General features: G+C 42.1%; 1 protein-coding gene across 2 annotated transcripts in view; it reads right to left on the bottom strand.

The window, feature by feature from the left end:
• Positions 1–24,346, bottom strand: part of LOC134340575 (BMP and activin membrane-bound inhibitor homolog) — a 93,939-nt gene that overhangs the window by 3,380 nt on the left and 66,213 nt on the right. For both annotated transcript variants that reach the window (XM_063037981.1, XM_063037982.1), the window contains exon 2: positions 12,938–13,222. In XM_063037981.1, coding sequence (XP_062894051.1) covers positions 12,938–13,222 — 285 coding nt within the window. The remainder of the gene's footprint in view (positions 1–12,937; positions 13,223–24,346) is intronic.

Genomic DNA, 24,346 nt, shown 5'->3' with positions numbered 1-24,346 from the left:
AAGATGGGAGAATGCGGTTGAGAGGAGAGTAACCTGGGCTGATCTTTGGAAAGCCGAACCACACCGCATCCAATTTCTCATCCAGGCAGTGTACGATGTGCTTCCAAGCCCATCAAACCTGCACACATGGGGCAAGGCAGAGTCATCTGCGTGCCCACTGTGCTCCAAGCGAGGAACCCTGGAGCACATCCTCAGCGGCTGTGCAAGGGCACTTGGTGAGGGACGGTACAGGTGGAGGCATGATCAGGTCCTGAAGACCATCGCTGAAGCCATCAGAGCAGGAGTTGAGTGGGTGAAGCGGTCCCGACCCTCCAAGCAGACCATTGCCTTTGTCAGAGCTGGGGAGCAGCCAATACCTGCCAAAAGGACATCTGCAGGCATTCTGACCTCTGCAAGGGACTGGCAGCTGTTGGTGGACCTCGAACGGCAGCTGAAGTTCCCCAACCATATCGCAGCCACCACCCTGTGACCAGACATTGTCCTTGTGTCTGAGTCTACTAAGCAAGTGGTGCTGCTGGAGCTGACAGTCCCATGGGAAGATAGCTTGGAGGAGGACTTTGAAAGGAAGCTCTCCAGGTACACAGGACTGGTCAGCAACTATCAGCAGGCTGGATGGAGAGTGAGGTGTCTCCCAGTGGAGGTTGGCTGTAGGGGATTCATAGCCCGTTCTTTAGTTAGAGCCTTCAGCATTTTGGGCATCGAGGGAGAGAGGAAGAGGAGAGCCATCCGCAGTACCACCGATGCGGCAGAGAGGGCCTCAAGATGGCTGTGGCTCAAAAGAGGGGAGCCATGGAGTCATAAGTAGCTAGCCATCTGGACACAAGCTGGGGTCTGATCAACCCCGGCTGGGTCACCTGGAGGAGGTTGTATGATGTTGAAAGACCCGAAACACCCAATGATTCCAGGAACATCACTGAAGATGTGTCCAGAAGCATCAATAGATGTATGTACACAGCTTGAATTTCCAGCATCTGCAGAATTCCTGTTGTTTGCGTTTTTAAAAAGATCCTGAAGATGCTGGAAATCTGGAATGCTAGAAACGTCGACTGTTTATTCCCTATCATGGATGCTGCCTGACTTGTTGAGTTCCTCCAGAATTTTCTGAGTGTAACACACATTGTTATGTAAAATGGTTAATGTGTTGATTCCTTCAGATTTAACTTGAACTCCTAGGTAGCATTACTCAAAGCAACAGTTAACACAATGCACAACTCTTGACATGTATTCTCTTACGCTACAATTTAAGAAACTATTGTAAAATTCCTGATACATATTTTGCATGCCAAATGTGAATCATAAACTCATGTCACAACATTTATTACTTAATGGAATAAGACACAGCTAATTTCCCTAATAATAGTAGTTTCTAATCTGTCTCTGAAAGGAGAATAGGTATTTACCATACACATGCACACATTAATTTTATGTACTATTTGTAAACAAGTGTTTTCCCACCAATTCACCGAGCGATGTTCCTACACAGTAGTACCATGTACTAAATACAGCTACTTGGAGGACAGGAATACCAAACAGTCAGAGTAGAACAACTTGTACTTGATCAGCATCCCTTAACTCCTTCTCCACTCCACAAGCTTCCCCCTGCCCAACAAAGCGCTAATGTTCACTTCTTACCACTGACACTCAACTCAGTAACTCAAGCCAATATAAGAATAGCCATACACATGAATAGGCAGCAATATTCTTTGTTGATAAACTAACCCACTATTAATCTTTCTGATCTAATCTCTCTATTCCCACTCTCTTTATTTTATATTTCTTCCTATCTGTTTCTCTTTGTCTCTTAAAAGTTCCAATTATCAACTTGGATTCCCTGATATCTGGAGATTTTGCTGTAATCAAGAGAGCTTTGGTAACCTAGCTAGCAGTATTTATTTCAGTGCTCCTCAGTTAAAAATGACGTTCACTAATGCAAAACCCAGAATGGCGTAATTTGTGAGGGACAGGAGCACAGATAATAAAAGCACAGATACCACTGAGGCCTTCTCGTGTGTAAAAACGCTAAATCAGTGGCCTTGTCCTGTTTCTCAATCACACCTTGAGAAGGTTTAAACATCCTTTGGAGGTGGTAATGGGTGTGCGTGCCTTACAGAGCTTCTCTCTTGTCCCCACAAAAAGAAGCCTTTCATGTCAGTAACGTGCCATATGAAACAATGGCTGATATTACTTCATAAATTGTACCACATGACTATTTGTACTGTATTGCAATAATGTTTAGAGTGCTGTGTTCTAGAGTGTGTCTGCCTCTGTGAAGAAGTTGCCTGCTTCTGTGGTAAAGGGTACACAGCAGAGATAATGAAAAATACCTTTGTTCATTCAAATAACCAGCTATCCTCTAGCATATCAATGAGTGAATAAGGTTATAGGGGGTCACTAATTAAAACAAATTTAGTTTTGATTTCTGGCCTGATAAATTGGCTAATCTTTCCTTTGAAATCACAAAGGAGAAATTACAATTGGGCTTGCTAAAGGAAGCTACATCTGGTGAAGGTTTCAGCCAAATGTTCTGCTCCTGATCTCCTGGAAAGTATGTTGGATCTGGTCAGAGTTTGCTGCGATTTCTTCCACATCCTCCAGTACACTTGTTGGCCAGCATGAATTGCCTAGGTTCACAAACAATGATTGCCTCTTTGGGCAGTGAACCAGGCACCAAATAGCTGCCAACATTTAGTGATACAAATCGCAACAAGAATCCCACCCTCACAAGAGAAAATAAAGAAAAGAAAATTGAGATGGTTGCAAACTGTGGGACAGAGCTTGAGAAAACAGAGTGATGTTCCTGAAACAGTGGAAAATGACTGGAGAACACACAAAAATGTTGGAGGAACTCAGCAAACCAGGCAGCATCTATGGAAAAAATTACAGTCATCGACTGCAGTTTTTTTCCCATAGATGCTGCCCAGCCTGTCTGAGAAGTTAACACAAAATACTTTGCAGATGCTGAGGTCAAAGCAACACTCACAACACGCTGGAAGAACACAGCAGGTCGGGCAGCATCCGTGGAAATGATCAGTCAACGTTTTGGGCCGGAACCCTTCTTCAGGACTGCCAGCTTGCTGAGTTCCTCCAGCAACTTGCATGTTTTGTTCAGCAATTCAGGAACAGCTTCTTTAACCTCTGCCATCCAATTCCTAAATGGACATTGAAGCTTTGGGCACTCTTTTTAATATACAGTATTTCTGTTTTTGCACATTTTTTAAAATCTATTCAATACACGTAATTGATTTACTTGTTTATTTATTATTGTTTTATTTTATTTATTATTATTTTTGTTCTCTGCTAGATTATGTATTACATTGAACTGCTGCTGCTAAGTTAACAAATTTCACGTCACATGCTGGTGATAATAAAGCAACACACATCAAAGTTGCTGGTGAACGCAGCAGCCAGGCAGCATCTCTAGGAAGAGGTGCAGTCGACGTTTCAGGCCGAGACCCTTTGTCAGGACTAACTGAAGGAAGAGTGAGTAAGGGATTTGAAAGTGGGAGGGGGAGGGGGAGATCCAAAATGATAGGAGAAGACAGGAGAGGGAGGGATGGAGCCAAGAGCTGGACAGGTGATTGGCAAAAGGGATATGAGAGGATCATGGGACAAGAGATCCGGGGAGAAAGACAAGGTGGGGGGGGAACCAGAGGATGGGCAAGGGGTATAGTCAGAGGGACAGAGGGAGAAAAAGGAGAGTGAGAGAAAGAATGTGTGTATAGAAATAAATAACAGATGGGGTACGAGGGGAAGGTGGGGCATTAGCGGAAGTTAGAGAAGTCGATGTTCATGCCATCAGGTTGGAGGCTACCCAGACGGAATATAAGGTGTTGTTCCTCCAACCTGAGTGTGGCTTCATCTTTACAGTAGAGGAGGCCGTGGATAGACATGTCAGAATGGGAATGGGATGTGGAATTAAAATGTGTGGCCACTGGGAAATCCTGCTTTCTCTGGCAGACAGAGCGTAGGTGTTCAGCAAAATGATCTCCCAGTCTGCGTCGGGTCTCGCCAATATATAGAAGGCCACATCGGGAGCACCGGACGCAGTATATCACCCCAGCCGACTCACAGGTGAAGTGTCGCCTCACCTGGAAGGACTGTCTGGGGCCCTGAATGGTGGTAAGGGAGGAAGTGTAAGGGCATGTGTAGCACTTGTTCCGCTTACAAGGATAAGTGCCAGGAGGGAGATCAGTGGGGAGGGATGGGGGGGATGAATGGACAAGGGAGTTGCGTAGGGAGCGATCCCTGCGGAAAGCAGAGGCGGGGGGAGGGAAAGATGTGCTTAGTGGTGGGATCCCGTTGGAGGTGGCAGAAATTACGGAGAATAATATGTTGGACCCGGAGGCTGGTGGGGTGGTAGGTGAGGACCAGGGGAACCCTATTCCTAGTGGGGTGGCAGGAGGATGGAGTGAGAGCAGATGTACGTGAAATGGGGGAGATGCGTTTGAGAGCAGAGTTGATAGTGGAGGAAGGGAAGCCCCTTTCTTTAAAAAAGGAGGACATCTCCCTCGTCCTAGAATGAAAAGCCTCATCCTGAGAGCAGATGCGGCGGAGACGGAGGAATTGCAAGAAGGGGATGGAGTTTTTGCAAGAGACAGGGTGAGAAGAGGTATAGTCCAGATAGCTGTGAGAATCAGTAGGCTTATAGTAGACATCAGTGGATAAGCTGTCTCCAGAGACAGAGACAGAAAGATCTAGAAAGGGGAGGGAGGTGTCGGAAATGGACCAGGTAAACTTGAGGGCAGGGTGAAAGTTGGAGGCAAAGTTAATAAAGTCAACGAGCTCAGCATGCGTGCAGGAAGCAGCGCCAATGCAGTCGTCGGTGTAGCGAAGGAAAAGTGGGGGACAGATACCAGAATAGGCACGGAACATAGATTGTTCCACAAAGCCAACAAAAAGGCAGGCATAGCTAGGACCCATACGGGTGCCCATAGCTACATCTTTAGTTTGGAGGAAGTGGGAGGAGCCAAAAGAGAAATTATTAAGAGTAAGGACTAATTCCGCTAGACGGAGCAGAGTGGTGGTAGAGGGGAACTGAGTAGGTCTGGAATCCAAAAAGAAGCGGAGACCTTTGAGACCTTCCTGATGGGGGATGGAAGTATATAGGGACTGGACATCCATGGTGAAAATAAAGCGGTGGGGGCCAGGGAACTTAAAATCATCAAAAAGTTTAAGAGCGTGAGAAGTGTCATGAACATAGGTAGGAAGGGATTGAACAAGGGGGGATAAAACCGTGTCGAACACGAACATAGGTAGGAAGGGATAATAAACCTGATTCTGATTCTGATTTCCAGCACCTACAGATTTTCTCTTATTTGTGAAATGACTGAACACGCTGATTTGCTGTTCTGTCTTTCTCCATAACAAGAGCATTGAGGTAATTGTGGACAGTTCTACATTTGTAATTGCAAAGCAGGATTTCAGAATGTTCATGGGACTGACTTTATTCCTATATGTGTACGCGTATGCACACTCTGCTGATTCTGGTTAATTATCGAGGCAATCCAGAACCTCGTGTAGGCTACCCAGACACGATTCACCACACTCATGTCCACTCAGTAGCCACTATATTGTGTACCTCCTGCGCCTAATAAAGTGGCCACTGAGTGTACATTCGTGATCTACTGCTGCTGTAGCCCATCCACTTCAAGGTTCGACATGCTGTGTTCAGATATGTTTTCCTGCACTCCACTGTTGTAACGTGTGGTCACTTGTACTACAGTTGCCTTCCTGTCAGCTTGAACCAGTCAGACTATTCTTCACTGACCCATCTCAGTAACAAGGCATTTTTGCCCACAGAATTGCCGCTCACTAGATGTTCTATGTTTTTCGTACCATTCTCTGTAAAAATTCCAGAGACTGTTGCGCATGAAAATCCTAGGACATCAACAGTGTCTGAGGTACTCAAACCACCCCATCTGGTACCAATAATCAGTCCACAGTCAAAGTCACTTAGCTCTGATTTTTCCCCATTCTGTTGTTCGGTCCAAACAATGACTGATCCTCTTGACCATGTCTGCATGATTTTACGTATTGAGTTGCTGCCACATGATTGGCTAATTAGATATTGGCATTAATGAGCAGGAGTACAGGTGTGCCTAATAAAGTGGCTACTGGAATCTTTATCCACAAACTTGACTTCACACACACTGAGTTCACAGTTGGTCAGCTACAACAATACATTTGTCTTTTAGTCATAGCTTGACTTGCCAGTACTAACAAGGTTTGAACTAGGAGGCGGCTATCAGAAATAATTTTTTTGAGTTTCAAAATAAAGATGACCTTTATGTTGTTTTACTTTTCTTTTCATCTCAATTTATCTTAGGTGCCCTTACGAGATGGTTGGCAATTCCAAATGAAAGGGTGCAAGCTACATTTATAATGAGGTTCTCTTTAGGATATGGATAAATTAGGAAAGGCTTTTTGGTGCTGATAAAGGATCTTTTAAAGAGGAGGAGGATCATGGTAAAATCATTAAAATATTATAAATTGCTCACCATGGTCAATATATCATTGATTTTGAACTGAGACCATTTAAGTTGATGTTTAACAGTTGAGTTGCTGCTATTCATTTTTCTAAACAAATTCCAGTTTCAAAGATTTATATTTGCAAAATTGTGTGCTTCTTCAGAAACAGAAAGCTTACAACTTAAAATAAAACTGACAGGGTATTTGTGTTCAATATCAACTATCTTACTTAAATTACTTGTAAACATCTACAGTTGATTATTATGAGTTTTGCACATATGACTACATATCTTGGCACGCATTTGGTCCATGATGACAGACTAAAGAAGCTAGTTTAGCTCAACTGCAAGTTTTATTGCGACAAGCACAAAAACAGACCAGGTGTTAAGATGTGGAGAGAGAACCCACTCAGTCACATACAGACAGGGGAGGTGATTATTACCCACCCTGGTTATGGTCAGGGTGACCCACAACCATACATGTGAATAACTGTGTAACCCAAGCTAAAATATAACAATAAATGAACTTGAACATCCCACCATAATCCTATGAATGCAATTTAAAACAAGAACAATAAACAGCGCTGGCCACTAAGAATGCTGGAGCTGGCCATTGACAACACACCCCTCCCCCCGGAGTGCCACACATCTCCCACCTAAGGGGGGGGGGGGTCAGCCATCCCCAGAACCTCAGAGTCCACAACAAAGTCCAAAGGCCCTGGTAGTGGTCGATGCTGCTGCCTGGGACACTCTGGGATGTCTGTAGTCCCCCCAAGGGAGGCACTATTTGATGAGGCAGGAGGCAGGGCACCCAGAGTGTCACTTCCTTCCTTCAGCTTTGCTGGGTGGGTTGGTTGGTGATGCAGGACTCCCAGATGTCGGCGAGCCACACCTCATGCTCAACTGTGTTTTTCCCCATTGCGATGCGCAGCCTCCTCTTCCCTCAAGTGAAGTGAAGTCAAGTCACTTTTTATTGTCATTTTGACCATAACTGCTGGTAGAGTACACAGTAAAAACGAGACAACGTTTTTCAGGACCATGGTGCTACATGAAACAATACAAAAACTACACTGAACTACAAAAAACAACACAAAAACTACACTAGACTATAGACCTACCCAGGACTGCATAAAGTGCACAAAACAGTCCAGACATTACAATAAATAATAAACAAGACAGTAGACACAGTAGAGGGCAGTAGGTTGGTGTCAGTCCAGGCTCTGGGTATTGAGGAGTCTGATGGCTTGTGGGAAGGAACTGTCACATAGTCTGGTCGTGAGAGCCCGAATGCTTCGGTGCCTTTTGCCAGATGGCAGGAGGGAGAAGAGTTTGTATGAGGGGTGTGGGGGTCCTTCATAATGCTGTTTGCTTTACGGATGCAGCGTGTGCTGTAAATGTCTGTAATGGCAGGAAGAGAGACCCCAATGATCTTCTCAGCTGACCTCACTATCGGCTGCAGGGTCTTGTGATCCGAGATTGTGCAATTTCCGAACCAGGCAGTGATGCAGCTGCTCAGGATGCTCTCAATACAACCTCTGTAGAATGTGGTGAGGATGGGGGGGTGGGAGATGGAGTTTTCTCAGCCTTCCCAGAAAGTAGAGACGCTGCTGGGCTTTCTTTGTTATGGAGTTGGTGCTGAGGGACCAGGTGAGATTCTCCACCAGATAAACACCAAGAAATTTGGCGTTCAAAGGGTAGTGCCTGCACAAGCCTGGAACAGCCAATTCCAACACCTTTTCTGTCATGTGTAACGGGATATGAATCCCTTAGGAGCAAACATGAAACACGCAACAGTGCTGCTTCATTTCCACACTGAAGCATTCTTAAGTCTCTCGTCTTTCACTTCATACTGAGTGATTTAAATATCAAAATTCTAAAAGCTGCAGATCCTGAAAACATACGAGCACTTTCAAGCCAGGAGTAGGATTCCACATGGTGCAAATCTAAAATGAAATGGAGTGGTTCAGTTTGATTGAATTCAGCTGTTATCACTTTTCTTTCTGAACACAGGATTTCAACACAAAAGGCAGGATCACTGACAAGAATTCCAATTGCACAAGTCCGGGTATTTTTAGCGTTTTTAAGGGGTACAGGGGTTTTTTATAGAATATGACGAATAAACAGGAATAGGATACTAGGATGGTCAAAGATGGGAGGGTGAAGTGTAGGTTTGTATATATATGTGTGTGTGTGTGTGTGTGTGTGTGTGTGTGTGTGTGTGCGCGCGTGTGATTGGGTGAAGGGATTTAGAATGTATGTCTAGTGCACATTCTGGAGCAGAGGGTGGTGGTAATGCACAATTAAGCTGGATGCCAACCGCCGTAAAACAAGATACAGACAGAAGAATTCCAATTATAGACATTGTGAGTGAATTGGGTCTTGTGACATGATGTCCACTTTAATTTGCCACATTCAGCCACCATTATACAGAACATAGAAGATCTAAAATGATTTGTCTTGATGTTCCAAGTGTGAAAGAATTACTACTTTGTTTTTATGGTGAAAACATTTTGTTTAAAAGAATTGATGGGCTTTGCATTATTTTGACTTAGGTATCTGCTTCTCATCTCACACAGTCTATATCAAAGGAAGTTTAAATTGGACACTGCTGTTATCAGAGTTCCAGTGCTGCCTGACTGACTCCAAAGGTAAGTCATCTGTGTGCAATGTTTAATGATTATTAAAATATCAGTCATAAGAACCAGGCTGTTTGGCAATCAAGAATCAGCTATTGGTATCGAAGAGTCCATTTGTTTTCTGCATGGTTATGGGTAGTAAGAAGTGTCAGGGTGAAGCTCTGATAAAATGTTCAGGATTTTATGTAATCAGAGTTGGGAACGTACTGGTTTCCAAAGCAACAACTTGCCCTTTTAATTCAGAGGCTGATGAACTGGCTAAATGCTTCCATTTATATTAATGATTAGTAAAAATTTTCAAAGTGTTTAAAAAAACAAAATACATACACTGCTTACGTTAGCTGCATGTTTGTAATATTGATCAATCCTGTAACAAAGCAAATTTCCTGAAGTCCAATGTGGGGAGGTCACAGACACAACACTTGCACATAGAGTATACAATCTTAGAACAGGCCCTTCAGTCTACATTGTCTGTACTGACCATGATGCCAATTCAAACTACTCTCATATGTCTGTACATTGTCTATTTCTCTTCATTTCCTGCATGTTCATGTGCCTGCCTACATGTCTCTTCAATGCCACTATTATTTCATATCTGCTTCCAATTTTATTTAGTTGATCATTTTTTAAAACTTGATTTGGTAATAATTTCACCAATTAGCAATGTAGCTCTGAATCCATCTTTTTAAAATGTATTTACTTTTCTACTTTCTCTTGGTTAACAAGATATTTATGTCAATATTTGGTTGACTGGTTCATTTTTATTTATATTTCAGTCAGACTGTGATTGGAGACAAAACACACCCTAGCTCTCTCCCTAAACATATAAAAGTGTGCTGTTCCTACTGCTTTTACCTCTGGGGATTTACCTTGTTTATGACTTCAGTTTATAATGCACACACAGTCATTTAACAACTGTGACCAGTAACTGATTCATTTGATTCAGAGGTCTTGACAGCAGAGTGAAGTATTTCACCAATATATCAATTCACCTGATTATAACCTAATTTATTTCCTGGTGGACACAATTATATCGCAGTAACATGCAGAAGCACGTACTAGATAGTGAAGTTTGCTCAGTTCTGTAAAGGTTGCAATGCATTCTGAGTTGTTTAAGTGTAATTTAGTTTCTGTCCAACTAGTTGTGGATTGAAGTCTCCACCAAGACACTTTAATTAAAATAAAACCAAGATGATCAATTCAGTTGATACTGAGAACAGAAGAATAAAATATAGTAGGACCATAATTAGGTCATCAGCCTCAGCATTCAATATGATCATTCTTGATCTATATTGATCTCTAATCTTCTTCCGTGCCAGTTCCCAGTAACACTCTGTTCCTCAAACTTTCAAATGTTTATCTACCTCCACATTAAATGCATCAAATGATCTGATCTCCACCGTTATCACAGACCAAGAATTTCATAGATTCACTACCCTTGGAGAGAAGAAATTCTCTCACTTTCTTTGAAATTCTCTCAATTCACCATAATTTTAAACGTTTTGCCCTTTATTTTGTAGTTACATCTGCTTCTTCATGATTCTCCCACTTTGGAAAACAGCTCAACATCTACCCTGTCAAGGATTGTCCGAGCTGCTACATCTTAAATGTGATGTTAACCTAAAGGACCATTTGCCTTTCTAAATGAAACATGCTACCATGTGAAGATTTTAATTATCTTACTTATTGAGATACAGCATGGTATAGGCCCTTATGACCCTTTGAGTCACACCACCCAGCAATCCCCTGATTTAATCCCAGCCTAGTCACAGGTCAATTTACAATGACCAATTAACCTACTTTGGACTGTGGGAGGAAACCCACATGGTCACGAGGAGAACGTACAAACTCCTTACAGACAGCTGCAGGAATTGAACCTGGGTTGCTGGTACTATAAGGCATTCTGCAGCCACTATGCTACTGCACCGCTGTGATCTTAAAGTTGAGTAAGGAAAATGTTCATGTCTATTGGTCATAGATTACCTGATCATTGCCATGATGCTGTTTGTGAGACCATGCTTTCTGTAAATTGCTTGAGTTTTTTTTTACATTACAATAATGAACACCAATGCAAAATTAAAGCAATGAAAGGCATTGTATAAATCATTATTTTCTTCTTTGTCATTTTGGGCCTTTTCTGCTGGCAATGGGAAGTTCCCATAAGCCAGAAATATGAAATTAAAATGCAGCCAACTTGCATAGTTGATAGGTTAATTGGCTGTCATGAATAACCTCTTACAGATGCAGCAGAACCGGGAATGAGTTGATAGAATTGTGCACATAAGAGAAAATAGGATACATGGAAAATAAATGAGGAAATTAGATTGCTTTGAGAACCAGCATTAGTCAAATGGCTTCCATCTATGACAAAAGAAACAATTAGAAATTTGAACAAGCCACAAAGAAAAGTTTGTCTCCATCTTCTGTCAATAATCTAATGAATTCAGGCTTGCTTTCTTCATGAAGGTGCATACAAAAGATGAGTGAAAATGATAACAATAATGGTTTAAACCCTCCCCACTTAGCTGTGGGAACCAAAGAATGTTAAGTATATGCCAGAGGTACAGCTCTTGGGTTAAGGGATTTTAAGAAGCATTAGCAAGACCACACAAGGAGAAATGTGTACATCTGTGGTCACCGTACTTGCACAAGGACATTGAGGATTTATAGAAATTATACCAATAATTCATGAATTAGGTCAGTGAGTTATGATAAACTAAAGATTTTAGATCTTTTCTCATTAGAAAATATATTTTACTAGGAAAGAAAATGCTAGACTTTAACATAATGAAATGAATTGAGAGTGTGTTGCAAAACTACATCAAATCAATTTGCAAAAAGTGGAAGAGTGGAAAGTTGGTGGAAAGTAGAAAATTCAGTAGCAAAGACTCAAAGCAAAATATGCCCAAAATGTTCCCCATTGTCTTCCCTCAATAATTGCACCTGTGATTCTGAAACACATCAGCAATAAGACAGGAGGCAGCATTCCTGGCTAGAAAAGTTATCAAAAATAGTGTGACTTTCTCACCACTACAATGGCTGATCATAGAACTGGCTCCAAATACTGTAAGCCAGCAAAATGAAATCACCAAAATGTCAATTTCTGTTTCGGTGGTATCTATAAAATTCGGGTGGAAACAAAGATAATAAACAATAATTAAGTATAAAGATAATAAATGGCCTAACTGGATTGTGGACAGGACTTGAAAGATTGGATAAATCAAATGGGTAAGATATCCTGACTCCATGTCCTTGAACTTACTCTGAAATAGCAAAGCTCCTTAAGTTTTTTAACTTAATTTGAATTCTGAAGTAATTATATTTTAAATTTGTTTAAAGGAAGTAAGAGAAACCATAGCAATGAAAAATAAGATAAAAACTAAAACTATTATACTGAAAAATGTAAAGACCATTTATTTTTCTTTCACCAGCTCAGTCCCCTGCTACATTGAAAAGGGTGCTGAAACTATTCTAATTTGACTGTATTAATCATATCAACATGCATTACTAGGACATAGTCTGACAAGAATAGTTAATACAGCTCTGAAGAAATTTCAGAAACTTCTTTAAATTAGAATACTTTGCTAATTTTAATATTGCTATTTTTCAGAGTATATTAGAGAATTACTTGGGCTATGAAAGTAAAGGATAACATGAGATTTAAAACAAGAACAAGCTAAAGAGACGAGTGTATATTTGAAAAAAAAATGCATCCCAATGTTTTGGATCTTTAATTCCATGGGTTAGACCAGTAGATAATGATCCCATATTCACTCCTGGTATGAAGTGACTCTGAAACACATCATTTACTACTAATATTTTAAGATTTATTACCTGACATGCTACTCCCAGAATGCAGCAAAACTTCCTGTAACCCTTTATAATTACACATATCTTCCCAACAACATTCCAAGTGTGACCAGTGTCCTTTGTGGTGGTTATAATTTTGTGCATGGCAGATCTCTGTTGTATTTGAGAAAGTGTCTGTACAGCCATGTAGTAGGGGAGAATTGGTATTCTGAGGGTCCAGTAGTCTGGTAAAGCAGGCAGAGAGCTGGGACTTGCACATGTAGCCTGTTGCCACACACTGTGGCCCATCACAGTAACATCTGATTTCACCTGAAAAACACAAAGTTTTAATGAACAGATTTACTGAAGAAAATGGAGACCCTCAAAAAAGCAATAATAACATGATAACATGAGTCCTGACGAAGGGTCTTGGCTTGAAACATCAACTGTTTATTCATTTCCATAGATGCTGCCTGACCTGCTAGGTTCATCCAGCATTTTGTGTGTTTTGCCTTGGATCTCCAGCACCTGCAGATTTTCCTGTGTTTGGGACCAGTAATATTGGTTCAGGTTCAAAGTTATTTTAAGATGCAGAAGCATTGAGTAGAAATTTCAGTTAAATTTGATTGTTATTGCTAGCTTTTGAAAGAAGGTGAACTATTAATAATTCCCATAAGATACCATATATTCCTGCTTTGGCAGCTGCTGTGATAGTTATTGAACCTGCCATTAATTCCATCATTTCCATATACCTGTATGTCCTCTCCTTATTTCCCAGTAATCCTGAATGATTGGCTCACACACACCCATAACTCCCTTTTCATTCTTTTGCCACTTACCAGCCTTAAGTGGTAATTTACAACAGCTAATTAAGGTATCCAAACCAGATGGTACTCTGGCCTGAAAGAGAAAGCAGAGGCTTCCAATATCCTTCAGGGATGGATATCTGACACTTCATCCAATCCAGCCCCATATGTGAGGTTGGACCCATCAATATGGTTGATTCTTAGCTGGCTCCTCTAAACAAGAATAATTAAGAATGGAGAGTGAATGCTGACATTGTGAATGTTGTGCACATCTCATGAATGAACAAAAAAATAAGGGGAAGATTGGCAACATTGAAAAGGAGATGAAGAAAGGCTTGTTATTAATATTTTCTGCAAAGTAAAATACCACAACTGTCTATACCAGCTACTGGGTTGCTTGAGTGTGTTACACTGCTTAATCAGATGTTGAACGATCTGTGCCTTATTTTCAATTTTGCATCTTGACTCTGTAATATTGATACCAAAAGATTTCCATCCCAGTTTGAAATTTTTCAGACTTTGGGAAAAGAGTTCAAATTTTTGTAACATATCATATGAAAATGCACAATTATGACATTTCCCTGAATAGTTCAGCACTAATTTTAAGGATTTTTCTCCTTATCTGGGTAAGATTTAGTAAAGGATATAATCTGCCCCTCCTCAGCCTATTAAATCCTTTAATCATCTTAGAAATCTCATGCAGATCACTCTTCAAGTTTTTATATTCCAGGACATGAAAGCCCAAACCCTTCAACTTGTCCTTGGAGTGTAATTCTCATTTGATTCTGGTGAACCTGTGTTCACCTCCGAAGTCACACCTTCCTGATGTGCAGTATCTGAACTAACACAGTATTTCAGATAGAGTACAGCTTCAATACAACTGTCATCCCTTTGTGAAACTGTGCCCTTAAAATAATAACCAAAACTTAATTGGCTATCTTAACCTGAGCCTATCCATAATTAGTTTTTTTTTACCAATATCTGTATTTCAATCCTTAAATATATGGCTTATTCATAGCTTATGGATTCACATCATTTAGAAATTACTCTAATTTATCTTTTCCATTTTCTTTCAATTTTCTCCACTCACTTAATCAATCAAAGGCCCTTTGCCACTTTCTGCTACCATCCACATCACTTATTACTGCTTAACTGTGTAATATCAACATACTTGCCTAATACTCCTTTTTTCTTCCACCTAATCATTTATAAATAAATAACAGAAATCTGACAAAAAGCACAAGATCTAAGGGGTACTACCAGACAACTGCCGCCAAAATTTCAGGACATGACAAATCTATTTCTCCAAATCTTTCTCCAAACTCCTAAATATTTGAGCATCAAAGCAAGGATATTGTGTTCATGGACAATAAATGTAAGTTTCAAAGTGCAATAAGTTACAATACAAATTAACCAGTAACATTATAATTAAACCAGGTAAGATCCAAGTGGCAGTTTCATAATGTCAGTGATTTATGTTTGATTACTGATCAATAAGCCAAAAGTCATCATTGTAAATGTTGACATAAGAAGATTCCAACTGAACTTCAGCCTGTCTTCACCCACACTCAATGCATACTTTTTTTTTACAAGAACAGCAATCTGAATTGAGAACTCAGTAAACAGTAAAAAAGACTACTCAGCACAACATTAATCCTCCCTCTATCCACCAGAGCGAGAATCAGCTAAACTGGCAGAGATTGGACCAATGATTAAGCCTTTATCTTTCCTGCTTTTCATTGTACAGTAGCTCACTGGACTGTGCCCTTCACTCAATATAAGCACACGTTCAGGGGAAGTTAGATAAACAAGAAGGTCAGAAGGAATAAGTGGAATAGAACATAAGGCCGTAAGACCATAAGACATAGGAGCAGAGTTAGGCCATTCAACTCATCAAGTCTGTCCACTATTTCATCATGGCTGACCTATTATCCCTCTCAAACCCATTCTCCTGCCTTCTCCCTGTAACTTTTGATGCCCTGACTAATCAAGAACCTATCAACTTCTGCTTTAAATATGCTCAATGACTTGGCCTCCACAGCCACCTGTGGCAATGAATTCCACAGATTCACCACCCTCTGGCTAAAGAAATTCCTCCTTGTATCGATTCTAAATGGACTTCCCTCTATTCTGAGGCTGTGCCCTCAGTTCCTAGACTCTCCCACTATTGGAAACATCCTCTCCACATCCACTCTATCTAGGCTTTTTAATATTTCATAGGCTTCAATAAGGTCAGCCCTGACCCCCCACCCCACCCCCATTCTTCTAAACTCCAGCGAGTACAGGCCCAGAGCCATCAGATGTAACTAATACATTAACCCTTTAATTCCCAGAATCATCTTGGTGAACTTCCTCTGGACCATCTCCAATGCCAGCACATCTTTTCTTAGATAATAGCCCAAAAGTGCTCACAATACTCCAAGTGCATTCTGACCAATGCCTATAAAGCCTCAACATTACCTTTTATACTCTAGTCCTTCTGGAAATGTATACAATCATCACATTTGCCTTCCTTACCACCAACTTAACCTGCAACTAACCTTTAGGGAATCCTATATGAGAACTCTCAGGTCCTTTTGCACTTCTGATTTTTGACTTTTCTCCCCATTTAGAAAATAGTCCACACCTTTATTCCTTCTACTAAAGTGCATGACCATACACATCCCAGCACTGTATTCCACCGACACTTCTTCTCCTAATCTGTCTAAGTCCTTCTGCAGACTCCCAGCTTTCTCAATTCTAAATGTCCCTCCACTTATCTTCATTTTGTCTGCAAACCTAGCCACAAAGCCATCAATTCCATCATCCAAGTCATTGGCATATAATGTAAAAAGAAGCAATTCCAACACAGACTAGGAACACCACTAGTCACCAGAGGCCAACCAGATAAGGCTCTCTTTATTCCCACTCATTGCCTCCTGCCAATCAGCCAATGCTCTATCTATGCTAGTATCTTTCCTGTAATACCATGGGCTCTTACCTCGTTAAGCAGCTTCATGTGTGCCACCTTGTAAAAGGCCACCTGAAAATCCAAGTAAACAACATCCACTGACTCTCCCTTGTCTATCCTGTCTGTTATTTCCTCAAAGAATTACAACTGATTTGTCAGGCAAGATTTGCCCTGACTTTGCTGACTTTGGCCTATTTTGGCACAGGCGTGACCTGTACAAAAAGGACGGGTTACACTTGAATCCTAGAGGGACCAATATCCTGGCAGGGAGATTAGCGGGGGCTACTGAGGTGACTTTAAACTAGAATGGTTGGGGGGTGGGAATCAAATTAAAGAGGCTAGGGGTGAGGAGGTTATTTCACGACAGAGGGATGGGAACCAGTGCAGAGAGACAGAGGGGTGTAAAGTGAGGGTAGAAGCAAAAAGTACTAAGGAGAAAAGTAAAAGTGGCAGGCCGACAAATCCAGGGCAAGCATTAAAAAGGGCCACTTTTCCACATAATTGTATAAGGGCTAAGAGAGTTGTAAAAGAGCGCCTGAAGGCTTTATGTGTCAATGCAAGGAGCATTCGTAATAAGGTGGATGAATTGAAAGTGCAGATTGTTATTAATGATTATGATATAGTTGGGATCACAGAGACATGGCTCCAGGGTGACCAGGGATGGGAGCTCAACGTTCAGGGATATTCAATATTCAGGAGGGATAGACATGAAGGAAGGGGAGGTGGGGTGGCATTGCTGGTTAAAGAAGAGATTAACGCAATAGAAAGGAAGGACATAAGCAGGGAAGATGTGGAATCGATATGGGTAGAGCTGCGTAACACTAAGGGGCAGAAGACGCTGGTGGGAGTTGTGTACAGGCCACCTAACAGTAGTAGTGAGGTCGGAGATGGTATTAAACAGGAAATTAGAAATGTGTGCAATAAAGGAACAGCAGTTATAATGGGTGACTTCAATCTACATGTAGACTGGGTGAACCAAATTGGTAAAGGTGCTGAGGAAGAGGATTTCTTGGAATGTATGCGGGATGGTTTTTTGAACCAACATGTCGAGGAACCGACTAGAGAGCAGGCTATTCTGGACTGGGTTTTGAGCAATGAGGAAGGGTTAATTAGCGATCTTGTCGTGAGAGGCCCCTTGGGTAAGAGTGACCATAATATGGTGGAATTCTTCATTAAGATGGAGAGTGACATAGTTAATTCAGAAACAAAGGTTCTGAACTTAAAGAGGGGTAACTTTGAAGGTATGAGACATGAATTAGCTAAGATAGACTGGCAAATGACACTTAAAGGATTGACGGTGGATATGCAATGGCAAGTATTTAAAGGTTGCATGGATGAACTACAACAATTGTTCATCCCAGTTTGGCAAAAGAATAAATCAAGGAAGGTAGTGCACCCGTGGCTGACAAGAGAAATTAGGGATAGTATCAATTCCAAAGAAGAAGCATACAAATTAGGCAGAGAAAGTGGCTCACCTGAGGACTGGGAGAAATTCAGAGTTCAGCAGAGGAGGACAAAGGGCTTAATTAGGAAGGGGAAAAAAGATTATGAGAGAAAACTGGTAGGGAACATAAAAACTGACTGTAAAAGCTTTTATAGATATGTAAAAAGGAAAAGGCTGGTAAAGACAAATGTAGGTCCCCTGCAGACAGAAACAGGTGAATTGATTATGGGGAGCAAGGACATGGCAGACCAATTGAATAATTACTTTGGTTCTGTCTTCACTAAGGAGGACATAAATAATCTTCCAGAAATAGTAAGGGACAGAGGGTCCAGTGAGATGGAGGAACTGAGCGAAATACATGTTAGTAGGGAAGTGGTGTTAGGTAAATTGAAGGGATTGAAGGCAGATAAATCCCCAGGGCCAGATGGTCTGCATCCTAGAGTGCTTAAGGAAGTAACCCAAGAAATAGTGGATGCATTAGTGATAATTTTTCAAAACTTGTTAGATTCTGGGCTAGTTCCTGAGGATTGGAGGGTGGCTAATGTAACCCCACTTTTTAAAAAAGGAGGGAGAGAGAAACCGGGTAATTATAGACCGGTTAGCCTAACATCGGTGGTGGGGAAACTGCTGGAGTCAGTTATCAAAGATGTGATAACAGCACATTTGGAAAGCGGTGAAATGATCAGACAAAGTCAGCATGGATTTGTGAAAGGAAAATCATGTCTGACGAATCTCATAGAATTTTTTGAGGATGTAATTAGTAGAGTGGATAGGGGAGAACCAGTGGATGTGGTATATTTGGATTTTCAAAAGGCTTTTGACAAGGTCCCACACAGGAGATTAGTATGCAAACTTAAAGCACACGGTATTGGGGGTAAGGTATTGGTGTGGGTGGAGAATTGGTTAGCAGACAGGAAGCAAAGAGTGGGAATAAACGGGACCTTTTCAGAATGGCAGGCGGTGACTAGTGGGGTACCGCAAGGCTCAGTGCTGGGACCCCAGTTGTTTACAATATATATTAATGACTTGGATGAGGGAAGTAAATGCAGCATCTCCAAGTTTGTGGATGACACGAAGCTGGGTGGCAGTGTTAGCAGTGAGGAGGATGCTAAGAGGATGCAGGGTGACTTGGATAGGTTGGGTGAGTGGGCAAATTCATGGCAGATGCAATTTAATGTGGATAAATGTGAAGTTATCCACTTTGGTGGCAAAAATAGGAAAACAGATTATTATCTGAATGGTGGCCGATTAGGAAAAGGGGAGGTGCAACGAGACCTGGGTGTCATTATACACCAGTCATTGAAAGTGGGCATGCAGGTACAGCAGGCGGTGAAAAAGGCGAATGGTATGCTGGCATTTATAGCGAGAGGATTCGAGTACAGGAGCAGGGAGGTACTACTGCAGTTGTACAAGGCCTTGGTGAGACCACACCTGGAGTATTGTGTGCAGTTTTGGTCCCCTAATCTGAGGAAAGACATCCTTGCCATAGAGGGAGTACAAAGAAGGTTCACCAGATTGATTCCTGGGATGGCAGGACTTTCATATGAAGAAAGACTGGATGAACTGGGCTTGTACTCGTTGGAATTTAGAAGATTGAGGGGGGATCTGATTGAAACGTATAAGATCCTAAAGGGATTGGACAGGCTAGATGCAGGAAGATTGTTCCCGATGTTGGGGAAGTCCAGAACGAGGGGCCACAGTTTGAGGATAGAGGGGAAGCCTTTTAGAACTGAGATTAGGAAAAACTTCTTCACACGGAGAATGGTGAATCTGTGGAATTCTCTGCCACAGGAAACAGTTGAGGCCAGTTCATTGGCTATATTTAAGAGGGAGTTAGATATGGCCCTTGTGGCTACGGGGGTCAGGGGGTATGGAGGGAAGGCTGGGGCGGGGTTCTGAGTTGGAGGATCAGCCATGATCATAATAAATGGCAGTGCAGGCTTGAAGGGCCGAATGGCCTACTCCTGCACCTATTTTCTATGTTTCTATGTTTATCATGTACCTCGAAATATCCCGAAACTTCATCCCTAATAATGGACTCCAATATTGTCCTAACCATTGAAGTCAGGCCTATAATTTATTTTCTTCTGCCTTCCTCCCTTCATAAAGAGTGAAGTGACATCTGTAATTTTCCAGTCTTCCGGAACCATTTCAGAATATAGTGATTCTTGAAAGATCATTACTAAAGTCTCCACAGTCTCCGCTGCTACTTCTTTCAGAACCTGGGGTGTAGTCCACCTGGTCCAGGTGATTTAATCTACATTCAAACTTTTCAGTTTCCCAAGCACCTTCTCTTTAGTAAGAGCAACTACACTCATTTTTGCCCCCTGACACTCTTGAATTTCTGGCAAATGCTAGTGTCTTCCACAGTGAAGATTGATGCAAAATACTTACTATGTTCACCCACCACTTCCTTGTCCCACTTTACTATTTCTCCACTATCATTATCCAGTGGTCCAATATCTACTCTCACTTCTCTTCTACACTTTTATTTATCTGAAGAAACTTATGATATCCTCTTTAATATTATTGGCTTGCTTACCTTCATATTCCATCTTTTCCTTGTTTACGACTTTTTCAGTTGCCTGCTGTTGCTTTATAAAAGCTACCAAATTTTCTAATTTCCCACTAATTTTTGCTCTATTATATGCCCTCTCTTTGGCTTTTATGTTGGCTTTGACTTCTCTTGTGTCTTCAGTTGTGTCATCTTGCCTTTAGAATACTTCCTCATCCTCTTTAGGATGTATATATCCTGAACCTTCTGAATTGCTCCCAGAAATTCCAACCATTGCTACTCTACCATCATCCCCTTGTTACACTTCAACTTATCCCACTGACTGCAATTTTGCCTTATCATTTGCCTGTCCTTCCTCACAATCTCACGACACAATGCATTGAAGTGTATACCAACTGCCCTATCCTCAGTCCTACCATTCCAGTTTGATGAAGGAGAGTTCACCCAAAGCATAAACACCAAAGTAGAGCAGCTAATTCATGCGACGATTTGCACGCTGCATTTCTGATGTTATTCTTACGAAATTTGGATATCCATTTGCAACATCTTTAAGCTATGAGAATTAACAAGAAATCTCTTCAGTGTTGAGGATGGAGTAGTCACTTCATAATCTAGACAGTTTAGAATGTGCCAAATCATTCAAATAGAAACCTGAATAAATATTGGCATTTTCAGTGCTTTTATATTTGTTGTGCATTTCTATATTTGAATAGGTTGGAAACCAGGCCAGAGACAATATTCATCAATATTCAAACATATGTGTTTCAGATTTGTAGTCTGCCATCTTATATTTCTCTTGTAGCTGTTGAAGACAACCACTCTACGTTACTTTCATTGACCTTACGAAGGCCTTCGACCTTGTGAGCAGAGGCGGCCTGTTCAAAATCCTCTCCAGGATTGGTTGTCCCCCAGGGCTCCTCAGGGTAGTTCAGTCATTCCTCACAGACATGAAGGGCGTCGTTCAGTTTGACGGCTCTTCTTCGGAGGCCTTCAACATCCGCAGCGGTGTGAAGCAGGGCTGTGTGCTTGCCCCCACCCTGTTCAGCACCTTCTTCGCAGTCATGCTGAAGCACGCCTTTGGAACATCAACTGATGGTGTCTACCTCCATACCAGATCGGACAGGAGGCTGTTCAGTCTGTCCCAGCTGAGGGCGAAAACCCAAGGTTCGTGAAGTACTCGTCAGGGACATGTTGTTTGCAGACGATGTGGCACTGGCAACACACTCTGAAGAGCAACTGCAACGCCTCATGGACAGCTTCTCAAGAGCCTGCCAGGACTTCATCTTGACCATCAGCCTGAAGAAGACCAACGTGTTGGGCCAAGGCGTTGAGCACCCCCTTGCCATTACCATCAACAACTACGAGCTGGAGGTAGTTCACGAGTTTACATACCTTGGCTCCACCATCACGGACAGCCTCTCCCTAGACCCCGAGATCAACAGATGGATCGGACGAGCAGCCTCAACATTCGCCAGGCTGACAAAGAGAGTCTGGGAGAACAGAGAGCTGACGACGCACACCAAAGTTGCAGTCTACAGGGCCTGCGTCCTCATCACACTTCTTTACGGCAGCGAGACCTAGAGCTTCTACTCCAGACAAGAGCGGCGTCTCAACGCCTTCCATCTTTGCAGCCTGAGATGCATCCTGGACATCAAGTGGATTGACCGAGTCACCAACAATGAGGTCCTAGCCCGCGCCCAGATACCCAGCCTCTTCACCCTGCTCCAACAACGCCGTCTCCGCTGGCTGGGCCTCGTACACTACATGTCAGACAGGAGGATCCCGAAAGACCTGCTGTACAGGGAACTGGCCTCCGGCAAGAGAGCATAAGGGCGGCCCCATCTTCGTTTCAAAGACGTTTTCAAGAAAGACATGAAGTCACTGAAAATGAACGTCGAGAGGTGGGAGGACATCGCAAGCGATCGCTCTCACTGGAGGCTGGAACTACGCAGAGGTCTAAAAAGAGGAGAAGAGAAGCAGAGGCTTGCTGCTGAAGAAAAGCACACTCGTCGGAAAAACAGCACCAAGACAACACTGGAGGACAGCGCCTTCAAGTGCAGTCGATGCAGCCGAGACCGTCACTCCCATGTGGGACTCTACAGCCATAACAGATGCTGCTCTAACACAGACTGAAGCAAGACTTCCCAGGCACAGATCCAGGGTCTCGCGAGACTAACGGAAGCCACCACATCTTATATTTAAACAAGAAGAGTCAGTACATTTATGGTTGGAGCTTTGGAATCCTAGATAGTTCATTAAATAGACCATTAAGACTATAAGACCATTCAGCCCATTGAGTCTGCTCTACCATTCCATCATGGCTGATCCTGGATCCCACTCAACCCGACACACTTGCCTTCTCACCATATCCTTTGATGCTCTGACCGATCAGGAAACGATCAACTTCCGCCTTAAATATACCCATGGACTTAGCCTCCACCGCAGTCTGTGGCAGAGCATTCCACAGACTCACTACTCTCTGACTAAAAAAATTCCTCCTTACCTCTGTTCTAAAGAGTCACCCCTCAAATCTACAAACAGTTCTGGATACCCCCATCTTTGGAAACATCCTCTCCACATTCACCCTATCTAGTCCTTTCAACATTTGGTAGGTTTCAATGAGATTCCCCCCACGTTCTTCAAAATTCCAGTGAGTACAGCCCAAAGCTGCCAAATGCTCCTCATATGTTAACTCCTTCATTCCCAGAATCATCCTCATGAATCTCCTCTGGACTCTCTCCAATGACAACACATTCTTTCTGAGACATGGGGCCCAAAACTGTTGACAATACTCCAAGTGCAGCCTGACTAGTCAGCCACTCCTCTATCCATGCCAGTATCTTTCCTGTAACACCATAGGATTTTATCTTGTTAAGCAGCCTCATGTGTGGCACCTTATTAAATGATCAAATGCCTTCTTAAAATCCAAGTAAATGACATCCACTTCCTCTCCTTTGCCCACCCTGCTAGTTACTCCCTTGAAGTATTCTAACAGATTTATCTGGCAAAATAGTTTGGAAAATACTGAGCGTATAATGCCAATTTACTACTGTGAACACTTGCAGCTTTACATCTGTGTTGAAATGTGCAACAAATTTACATAATTAAGTTTCAAATAGCTCATTCAGTGATTTGCCTTAACCAATAACTCAGTTATACCATGTTATTTACTTTAAAGGAAAGTGGTTTTGGCTTTATATCAATGTGAATAATGTAACTGAACTTAGATGACTGACCTACAAGGATTGTCTCAGTCCATTTTCCCTCGCAGCTAGACTCAGGTCAATGATAAATAATGAACCCCTTTTATTAAATCGTTGATCCTTCCAAGGATTCTAAGGCATCCTAGGTTCCTTAAGGTTGTTATAACCGGGGGTGGTGTTCTGTATTTAATATTTAAGTAATATTTGAGTAATCTTGTATTTGTAGATTGTTTGATTAAAAATCCTTTTTATTTAAATAATTCATTATGGGTTATATGTATAAATAACATGGTGTTGACACGTGGCCAAGTGGTTAAGGCGTTGGTCTAGTGATTTGAAGGTCGCTAGTTCGAGCCTCAGCTGAGTCAACGTGTTGTGTCCTTGAGCAAGGCACTTAACCACACATTGCTCTGTGACGACACCGGTGCCAAGCTGTATGGGTCCTAATGCCCTTCCCTTGGACAACATTGGTGTCACGGAGAGGGGAGACTTGCAGAATGGGCAACTGCCGGTCTTCCATACAACCTTGCCCAGGC

This window comes from Mobula hypostoma, chromosome X1 (assembly GCF_963921235.1).
Source record: "Mobula hypostoma chromosome X1, sMobHyp1.1, whole genome shotgun sequence".
NCBI lineage: Eukaryota > Metazoa > Chordata > Chondrichthyes > Myliobatiformes > Myliobatidae > Mobula > Mobula hypostoma.
This window is presented reverse-complemented; position numbering and strand designations above follow the sequence as displayed.